The sequence below is a fragment of the Oncorhynchus kisutch genome, linkage group LG8 (assembly GCF_002021735.2).
Source record: "Oncorhynchus kisutch isolate 150728-3 linkage group LG8, Okis_V2, whole genome shotgun sequence".
Lineage (NCBI taxonomy): Eukaryota > Metazoa > Chordata > Actinopteri > Salmoniformes > Salmonidae > Oncorhynchus > Oncorhynchus kisutch.
This window is the reverse complement of record NC_034181.2, coordinates 63,892,070-63,903,190: the sequence shown is the minus strand read 5'-3', so window position 1 is coordinate 63,903,190 and position 11,121 is coordinate 63,892,070. Positions and strand designations below refer to the sequence as shown.

At 44.1% G+C, this 11,121-nt stretch overlaps 1 protein-coding gene across 1 annotated transcript; it reads right to left on the bottom strand.

Annotated features, from left to right (window-relative positions):
* Positions 1–831: 831 nt before the first annotated feature.
* On the bottom strand, positions 832–10,760 carry LOC109895004 (neuronal acetylcholine receptor subunit alpha-3-like). The gene is made up of 6 exons (XM_020488661.2): positions 10,615–10,760; positions 9,356–9,495; positions 6,333–6,377; positions 3,465–3,574; positions 1,783–3,034; positions 832–1,679 (listed from the first exon to the last, which is right to left on the bottom strand). Exons 1-6 carry the CDS (start codon positions 10,652–10,654, stop codon positions 1,554–1,556), a joined length of 1,713 nt encoding a protein of 570 aa, XP_020344250.2. The 5' UTR covers positions 10,655–10,760; the 3' UTR covers positions 832–1,553.
* Between the last annotated feature and the right edge of the window lie 361 nt (positions 10,761–11,121).

Sequence of the window (11,121 nt, the reverse complement as noted above, 5' to 3'; positions counted from 1 at the left end):
AACTCTTCAGGTCTCAGACAAGGTTACTCATCACACGAGTGTGGTCATGGAACCATCTCTGTTCTATAAATGCAGTCCGCATTTATACTCAACCACATCCTCCTTATTAACAGAGAGTATAAGTAGTGTCAAGATAAAGCAGGAGAAATGCTCTTTGGCATAGCGGTAGGATGGTGAGATGAAGACCGTAGCCCAGGCCCCAGACTAATGATGTATTTCATCACCAGGTCTCCATATTGATTGTGATACAATAAAGCTGAAGGGGGCCCGGGGCAGAGAAGGGAGGCAGGCAGGGAGCTAGAGAGGCAGAGAAGGGAGGCAGGCAGGGAGGCAGAGAGGCAGGGAGGATGTAACAGGGTTATACCCAACCTCTATATGGCCTTGTTGCTACTGATAATCACATCTACATCCTGCCTGCCAGCTGGACCTCCAAACTAAATTTTCATATGGAGAGAAATATCGATTTGGGAATGCAATGAGTTTACAGGTAGGTTAGCATGTGTTCACTCCTCTTCAGAAGTCACTTCGTCCAATGACCATGGATCATGGCAGACAGACGTTTCGGGTGGAAAGAGCCTTTGGAGAGCTGTTTTCAAAGTTGTCCAAATGGAGTGCTTCGCCAAACCAAATCAAAAACGCAAAATGAAGACACAAAATCTTGTGTCTTTGATTGCAGACATATGTTAGTGACCACTGGATCATATTGCGGTCACTTGTAGTAGCAGAGAATAACCACATGGTGTCACCCCTCACAGCACAATGAAAAGCATTTCAGGTTGCGTTCAGAGTTTTTCCACATTCACCCACATGGTGTAATAAAGTTACCCATCCTGCATCATAGCCATTTAATTTTCACTATTTCATTATTATATTGTGACACTGTGGTTCATTGAAATCTTAATGAGCATTAGAATCAGATTTGAATGATACTGTATAGCTAGCTGTACATTAGAACATACAGTAAGTTTATAGAAGACGTGAATATTTCACAAATAAACAATGTCAAAATGACTCAGCGATGTTCAACATTTGAAAACATGATATGAATTCAATAAGCTGTGAAATTGACTTGAGATACTTGTGTACTTCTGGAAAGCCCTTTTAAGTAGTCATTGCTATGTACATGTTTGGGATCCTTTGGTCCAATAGATGTTCCTTTAGCCACGGTCCTTTTGTTGACGATAGTGTGTTTCTTTGTGCCAGTCATAATCAAGTGACACTATGATGAAGTCATTTACACAGAGCAAACATAAGGGAATGGGTAGGCAGCAGTACAGAGTTACACGTTGCCATGGTTTCAGAGTCTGGTCCTTAGCAACTAAGAGATCACTACTAGACCACACTTTAGCAATCAGAAACGTATCTACATATAGAGAAGTGACATGGAACAGCTGGCAGCAGCTTGCCTTCCTCCATAATCTGGTTCCCTTCCGTTCACAGTATTGGTTCGTCTCAGCTTCTTTGGTCCGCATCACTGGGTGATACACAACATGACTGTATATGTATGATTTAAAACACTCAGTCACTGTGCAATTGCTGTGTGTATGAGTGGGTCACATATCAAACAATAGGAGGGGCTGGATAAAGAGCCCAGCGGTCCCCAGGATACACACCAAGATGAACACCCACAGGAATATCCTGTCGATCACCATGGCAACATACTTCCAGTCGTCCTGGACCTTAAAGACAGTTGTCAGAGACACTAAATGTTAGATACAGTATAGACCTTGAATATTTTCTTAGCTATTGTGAATGATATACATGTGATACGTCTCGACTTACCTCCTTGGCTTCGTTCTGTATTCTCATGTTTTCGGCGATGTACTTGACACTTTCCATGGCCTCCCTGACCTCCGGTGAGAAGTGAGGGGACAGGGTCATCAGCCTGCCATCCAAAGACTCTGAGCTGGAGCAGGAGCTCCCACCGCCTCCACAGACCCCCCCAATCCCAGCAGCCCCTCCTCCACTGTGGGTCCCGATGCTCCCCACCCCGCCACCCCCTCCTCCCGTCTCAGTGGGCAGCTTGGTGGACCTCTGGCGCCAGCAGCAGTTGCAGCGGCCCTCGCGACACAGGAAGCTGGAGCCTGCATTGACCGAGTCACCACCACCACCAAGGCTAAGGTTATTGAGGTTGGTGAGCTCCGTGCTGATGAAGAGGCGCTGTCGCTGGGCCAGGCTTGGGAGCACACTGGCAGCCACGGTGGAGACCAGGGCCTGGGGCTTCTGCTGCCCCTGCAGGGTTCCTGTGGTGTGGACCACACAGGGCCGCGAGGCTGGGGGCATCAGCTGCTGAACAACCCCCCCAGGCTCAGGCAGCCTCTCAGGGTCCCTCTCCGGCCGGGTCATGAACATGACCCTGGGTAGAAGCCCCAGGAAGACGCTGCGCACCCAGCACGGCATGGTGTGGGTCTTGGGCGTGCGGTAGTGCACGTTCAGCACGAACACGGTGATGACGATGGAGAGGGTGACGAAGATCATGGTGAAGAGGAGGTACTCCCCGATGAGGGGGATGACCAGCGACGTAGACGGGATGGTTTCGGTGATGACCAGGAGGAACACAGTGAGGGAGAGGAGGACGGAGATACAGAGGGTGATCTTCTCCCCACAGTCAGAAGGCAGGTAGAAGACCAGCACAGTGAGAAAGGAGATGAGCAGACAGGGGATGATCATGTTGATGGTGTAGAAGAGAGGCAGCCGTCTGATGTACAGGGAGTAGGTGATGTCTGTGTAGATCTCCTCACAGCAGTTGTACTTGATGTCATGTTTGTAACCCGGGGCATTGATGATCGTCCACTCGCCACTCTCCCAGAAGTCATGGAGGTTAATGGTGGAGCCAATCAGAACTAGGTCTATCTTGGCCTTGTCGTACGTCCAGGAGCCAAACTTCATGGTGCAGTTCTGGTAGTCGAAGGGGAAGTAGGTGACGTCGATCTTGCAAGAGCTCTTGAAGATGGCCGGAGGGATCCAGGTCACATCCCCATTGTAGCGAAGCAGGGCCTTGGTCTTATCGTCCACCTGGAAATCTCCTACTGCACTGTGGCACAGAGAGAGAGGGAAGGTGAGGAGAGAGAGAGAGAGAGAGAGAGAGAGAGAGAGAGAGAGAGAGAGAGAGAGAGAGAGAGAGAGAGACAACAGGGAAGGAGGAGGGTGGATGAGTCATTGAAGATTACTTGGTGGACCTCTGGCTGTAATATAAAGGATGTAATATAAACAACAGACTATTGTCCCTCAGCTAAATTAATCAGAAAGAAGCCCTGAGGCTCCATCATTTGATAACACTGTCTGATAGGCTTTACATGCACACCATTATAAATCATCTACAGTATATCAGGGCCTTACATAAGAAATGAGTGTCATGTCCTGGTTTTGTATCATCTACTCAGTCATTTCAATGTCAAAGAAGAAATCCTTGAACTCAGTTATGCACGGTACATATTATTATTGCAATCGCATGTTTAACTCACTTATTGTACAGCACGATATCTGGCTTCCATATCCTGCTAGAAGGCACTCGAATGAACTCCACTCCTCCAAAGTGTTTGGGATCCCACCTCAGTTTGTAGTCATTCCAGATCTGAAGAGGTAGTAGGTTGTCTCATATCATTAGATACAACTTTTTTATAAAACCCACACACATTTCAAATGATACGTTCTATATTTTTGATCCATTGACAGTTAACGGATGGCCACGTTTTTTGAACCAACCCCCATTCATCTTATACATGACCATCTGTTTGTCAACATGCCTAGTATAAAGGACCGTGTCTATATGGTAACACCCCAGTCACATGTCAATACAGCCGAGCCAATCACAAGAGGGTTGTGAAGAACCACTTACTGTAATCGAAAAACGTGACCATCCGTTAATTGAATGGTGGAGGTCATGGGTCAAGTCTCAGGGGAGACACAACCTCTGTGTTGTAGGACTGTGTCACTTATATATTCTCCGTCTTGGGTCATGAGAAAGACATAACTCTTTCATCTAATTAACCATTCAGTTAACGGATGGCCACGTTTTTCTCAATTGCTAAAACACCATTTCTGAAACCATTTCCTGAAAACATTCAACACAAAACCTCATCTTCAAGCACTATTTACATAACCTCTGACTCCTCTTGCAAAATGAAACATTCGCCTCAAAACAGTTTTACCTGTGTTCAAAATCAAACACTGCTCTCAAATCATAAACAACGTGATCAAAATGATATACACTCCCAAGCAGTCGGTAAACAATACACCGAAAAATAGAAAACACATTGTTCAAAACATACAATTCTACATTTTGAATCTAAAAAATGAAAACATGTTCTATCATAGCCGCTCAAAATGGATCAGAAATTACTACTCTGCTTTGCTCTTTGCAATTTTGTTTTTTGTTCTTCCTCCTCCTTGTACCCCTTTGTCTGTGATACTCTAATTATTGTTCTTTCTTGATATGAACCTGCAACCAGTCAAAATCGATTGAGCAGTCAGTACTGTTAATAAATGGAAAGCACAATTGTCAGGGCCATACAATTTGTCCATTGTACAGTATACAGCCTACAATGCACTGTAGTACAGTATCCATTCTCAGACTTTCTCATTCCCACCTTCAACAACCTGTTTGCTCTCTGAACTGGCTTATATTGGTTGTGTCGCATCATTTGAAACAGGTTAAATACATTTTGAGTGGTTGTGTTCAATCAAAGACATGTGTTCTCTATTTGTATTTGATTGTTGCCACTTGTGTTTACCAGTATGGATGACATGTGCATTACAGTGCAGAATGTGTTTTGAGAATGAGAATGTGTTTAGAGTTTTGCTGAAAAGTCTAAGTGAGATCTGCAAATTGTGTTTTACCATGTGAAATGGTTTAAGGTATTGACAACAGACTGCATAATAAGCTAAATGAGTCGAGGCAACTGAGAACTTTGTTCAGCCAATGGGTTATAGTGTTTTAGCAATTGAGAAAAACTGTAAGTGGTTCTTCACAACCCTCTTGTGATTGGCTCGACTGTATTGACATGTGACTGGGTTGTTACCATATACACACGGTCCCTTATACTAGGTATGTTGACAAACAGATGGTCATGTATAAGATGAATGAGGGTTAAGCACAGATGTGGATATTTGGTTCAGATTTTTATAGATCTGGATACCAGTTCCGTTTCATTTCCCTCAGAATGAGCTCATCTCAGCGTGTATCACGACAATATCAGCAGCACCAGGTGGGGTCAACCATGTGACAAAACCAGCAAGCCATGCAACAGTACAGTCCCTTGTATTCTCTGTAGCCCTACACCATGTGATCATATACTGTGCCTTATCTCTGGATAGAAATGTAACCCAGTCATGGCATATCATCTCTGGATAGAAATGTAACCCAGTCATGGCATATCATCTCTGGATAGAAATGTAACCCAGTCATGACATATTATCTCTGGATAGAAATGTAACCCAGTCATGGCATATCATCTCTGCATATCATCTCTGGATAGAAATGTAACCCAGTCATGGCATATCATCTCTGCATATCATCTCTGGATAGAAATGTAACCCAGTCATGGCATATCATCTCTGCATATCATCTCTGGATAGAAATGTAACCCAGTCATGGCATATCATCTCTGCATATCATCTCTGGATAGAAATGTAACCCAGTCATAGCATATTATCTCTGGATAGAAATGTAACCCAGTCATAGCATATTATCTCTGGATAGAAATGTAACCCAGTCATAGCATATTATCTCTGGATAGAAATGTAACCCAGTCATGGCATATCATCTCTGCATATCATCTCTGGATAGAAATGTAACCCAGTCATAGCATATTATCTCTGGATAGAAATGTAACCCAGTCATAGCATATCATCTCTGCATATCATCTCTGGATAGAAATGTAACCCAGTCATAGCAGGGTAAGTCTATGGCTCATAAATCTGTGTCAGAAGCTTAATATCCGGAGTGTTAAAAGCATTTTCCTGATGAATAATGTAAGATATCATTATGGCCTCCAGGAATCATGTATGATAGTTTTTAGTTTTTATTTAACTAGACAAGCCAGTTAAGAACAAATTCTTATTTACAATGACGGCCTAATTCGGCCAAACCCTAAACCGGATGGCACTGGGCCAATTGTGTGCCACCCTATGGGACTCCCAAACACAGCCAGTTGTGATACAGCCTGTGATTGAACCAGGGTCTGTAGTAACACCTCTAGCACTGGAATGCAGTGCCTTAGACCGCTGCGCCACTCAGGAGCCCAGTAGGTCAAGTAGATGTAGTGGAGTGATTTGTTTAAACAGTAATTCATATACACATACAGTAGGAGATGGATGAAGATTATACTTACATGTCTCAGCCACAGGTTTGTCTCCATAATCTGGTTAACTTCATCCTGAGAAACAGAAAAGAAGAATTTACTCTCAGAAGGACAAGTTGACCAGAGGCTAAATGCGGGGGTTCATGAACTGTAGGAATATTTCAGTTAGAAAGGGGGCACGCTGTCAGGAGCAATCATCTTCCATACAGGATGGCAGGGTGAACAGAGCGTTCTGTCCTGGGTCTATCCCTGGCTGGAGTTACACAGGGAGGGGACACTACACTGAGAGGAACACCTGGGTCCTCCAGCCCACTATATGACAGCTTCAGCCTCTAGGCCCTTGTCTGCAGGCTGTCACTCATCATGTGCTAGTTAGGGCCTGACACTGTCTCAGCTCAGGTGTAAGGGAAGAGTGGAGTATGGAAAAAGAAAGAAATAGAGAAAGAAGGAGAGAGAGGGAGCTTCTCAATTTGTCAAAAGTCTGTCATTTCCTCGACGACTCTGTCCTCCTCGACTCCTCTGTCCTCCTCTCCTCCATGACTCAGAAACCGATAAATGGTTGAGTGGTCGAGGAGAGTGTCAATTCTTTAGTAGGCGAACAGAGAAGTGTCCTCCTCTCCTCTATATCCTCCTCTCACAGAGGATACTCATAAGTATCCTTTCGGTGGCTAGAGTGGAAGTGTTTTAGAATCTGTGACACACCCTTGGAATCAGCTGTTGTTTTTTACAAGGAGAAAAGTATGGACACATTTAAAAATGATACGCTACTTAAATTCTTATCTATAAAATGTTTTCTACAGCCAGCTTAATTCGTTTTTGGCACTTATTTATGGATTCCACCCCTGTAAACATAATTGTCCTGAGTGGAGAAGGAGACTCTCATTTCATACAAGCGACCAAGTTTCATACAACCAAGTTTCCTCTCCTCACCTCCGCTCCTCAATTACCTTTGTGGACGGAGGATAGGAGGCAAACAAAAACAATTCAGATTTTCCCAGACAGCCAGACAGACCGCGACAGACAGACAGCGACAGACAGACAAACCAAAAGACCAACAGACAGACAGAACCCAGCTAATCACATTAACCATTCATGTGTCCTGATGAGCTCCCAGGAGACACGCCAGGTGTTGGCTCTAAGATGAGGAAGACTGCTGCAGGTCGATACAGTACAGGTGGTTCTGGGGTTGCAGAACTAGGCCAGCCCTGTATGTCCCTCCAGGCAGACTGAGGAACCATTATTTAAATGAGAGATTATGTCTGAGCCACCTCGAAGAATGGGCGTTTTAAATAAGCTAATAGTCAAGCTATAAGCAGGCTGAAGTATTCCAGTTGTAGAGGGGTTGGAAGAGTGTGAGGCGTGGGGAGGAAATAATGGTAATCCATCAAAACAGGAAGCTCTTCTGTGCTGTTAAATGGGCTGAGGTCAGGGAAATATGAGAAATACTCTATCTCTGTGTCATGTTCAGAAAAGAGAGGTTCTGGATTGGAGCCCAGTTCCTCCAAAAGAAAGCTCTACAGAGGATATTTACTGAAATGGAATAGACTCGTGGTGGCTGTGTTTTATTCAACATTTAACAAGAACCTGCTCAAAATGTGGAACCATAATAAACACTGATCATGACAAGACATGGATAAGTGGTCCTTAACTGAATGTACCTAGCTTCTATCTGTTACACTAATCACACAGGTTATTCCACTGCTAGTTGTATAAGGCCTGATGTAGCACAAAGTGGCCCAAATGTGTTGTTCATCTATGTTATAAAGTATACACAGGGAGTAAGTTCCTGAGGGATTTTATGTGGCACATTAAGATCCCTGTTACATAAGGGGCCAGGCAGTATTGTGGTATAATAATACATCTGTTCATTTGTGAGTGACGCCCTTCTTCCCTCCCCTTTTAAGTGTAATTAAAGTCATCCACTCTGGGACAGTTTGAGGCTGGCGAAACAGCTGCCGCTCTCCTCGTCAAATCTCCTCACAGCGAGCCCCCGGCCAAAACCAGGCATTAAAACCAAGGGCACTCATGCGAAGTGGCAGTGATTGAGCGAAAGGGGCTCGGAGATGGGAGGAGTGAGGGAATCAGAGAGCTGACATTTCCCATCTTCTCTTGACCAATCAGACACCCACTCAGCCGTTCAATCTGACAGGCTCTGTTGGGTCCAGGCTCAGGCGCATATCCCCCACTAGCCCCAGAGAGTCTCATTTACAGCAGGGCACGTCTCAGGTGTCCTGGATAGAACCCGGAACATGCCACTCTTCACTTTGGTGTGTCATATGAGACCATACACATATAGTTGAGTTGAGACCCATCCATCCACCCACACACAGCTGCTCTCAACATTGGCTTTCATCACCCAGAATCAATGCATATTCATTTAAGAGAATGCACAGAGTCTCTGTGCTCAATACGTTATTTATGGAATGATTTGTTTGATTTGTTTTTCCCTGTCAGAGCCTGGCCTCTCAAAGTCTGTACTGTGTGATATACGCTCCACTGTCCGAGAGTGGAACTCTCAAACACCAGGGAGACATACAGAGGCACTGAGGACGCAGTCGCCACCCCCCCCCCCCTCTCTCTCTCACACACACGGACACACACATTCTCTCTCTCTCTCTCTCTCTGTCTCTCTCTGTCTCTCTCTCTCTCTCTCTCACACACACACACGGACACACACATTCTCTCTTTCTCTCTCTCTCTGTCTCTCTCTGTCTCTCTCTCTCTCTCTCTCTCTCTCTCTCTCTCTCACACACACACACACACACATGGACACACACATTCTCTCTCTCACACACGGACACACGGACACACACGGACACACACATTCTCTCTCTCTCTGTCTCTCTCTCTCTCTCTCTGTCTCTCTCTCTCTCTCCCTCTCTCTCTCTCTCTCACGCACACACACACACACATTCTCTCTCTCTCTTTCTCTCTCTCTCTCTCTCTCTCTCTCTCTCTCTCTCTCTCTCTCTCTCTCTCTCTCTCTCTCTCTCTCTCTTTCTCTCTCTCACACACACACACACATGCTCACACATGCTCACACACCCACTCACCACTTTGACCAGCTGGGACATGGAAACCTCAAACTGCACGATAACTGGGTCAGACACATTCTCCACTGGGCGGATGTACTGATTGTAGCTGGAGAATATCACTGAGAACAACCTGTGTTCTGCCTCAGAGCAGGAGCCTCCTGAATAAGAGAGGTGGGGATGGAGGGTTAGACACAGACAGCATCAGTTAAACTTCAAGGTAAAGCACCTGTTGTAGCCTATGGTGATGGAGTGGACAAGTCCATCTTTCAGTATTCTTGTTGTAGAGTAGACTGATCCTGAGTGACAAAATATTTTGGACTTATTTGGTGTTCTCCTTAGCCAATGACACTCCCTGAATTGTCCCTATTTTCTAACTATATACTATATATTCGTCCCTGAGTCAATTCAACAGGTAGGTTAGTTTATCGTTTTTTCCCGCTTAGATTTTCAAGCAGGGAGATTGGCATTATTTTCTTTGAAGTTCAGATGTCATACAGTAGCCTAATACAATTGACTCAGACAGTAGGCTACCTTGGAATCAAAGAAATCACACAGTTGAGTGACCGAAGAATGACATCAAATGTCAGCAACATACTTTGCTTTGCTTTTCAATAAACGAAATAAATGTACAACCATTTATTAACGGTTCATATACAATGAATGGCACGTACCGTTTAAAATAAAAAATAGGTGAGACAAATATCTGGGAATGGTTTATAACATTGCCGTCTTTGCTGAAAGTATTAGGCTATAGCCCATAAAGAACGAAACATCAGTTCTCCAGATTTTGAGGTTCATTAAAAGCATGAGGAAACCACACAAATGAGATATTTAAACGGTCTACTTCTTAATGACATCCACGAGAAACAAATGAGATATTTAAACGGTCTACTTCTTAATGACATCCACGAGAAACAAATGAGATATTTAAACGGTCTACTTCTTAATGACATCCACGAGAAACAAATGAGATATTTAAACGGTCTACTTCTTAATGACATCCACGAGAAACAAATGTAAAAAAAAAAAACATTAAAAAAAAACAATAAGCCAATAACTAAAATATAAAATGTTATTTATATTAATTGTGGGCTTTCTAGGCGTTCCAAGTATAGGATATCCATGCAAGAATATTCCGTTTTATCATTGTCATTATTGGCCAGCATTATGTTCGGTATCTGATATTACTTGAATTGAATACAGTATGATATTAATTGAATACAGCATTAAAGCAACAAGTAGATGGCTCATATCAAGTTAAACTGTACGCTACTCACCCGACAGAATTGAAAAAAAAAAGAAAAAATGGGCGTTCATTGTTAATTAAGGATTGCAGAAAATGAATCCTCAATCTATCAGGATACGGAGGCAAAAGAAGAGAGAAAGTGGGAAGTGGGAGGAATGAAAGCGCGCGGTGCCGACAAGCTGCTACAGACGCTGGGAGGCAAACTGCGCGCGGGTTGAGGGACGGTTGCACGAGAGGGAGGGTGCGAAAACAGGGTAGTCAATCATAACGTCGCCGCTTTAACCCCCACAGCTGGGTAGTTTCAGGAATTGGAGTCACCTCGCACCAGACTGCTTTCACAGTCGACGTTTGTATATACTGTATGTATCACTAATAACGAACGTCATGTATTTGATTTCTGGCCTAGGCCTATAGAATGCAGTCTATCATCTCAACAGAATCGATAACTCATCGTTCAATTCTATTTGGGTGGGGCTCGGAGACTATATGGATGGGGCTAGGAGACTATATGGATGGGGCTAGGAGACTATATGGATGG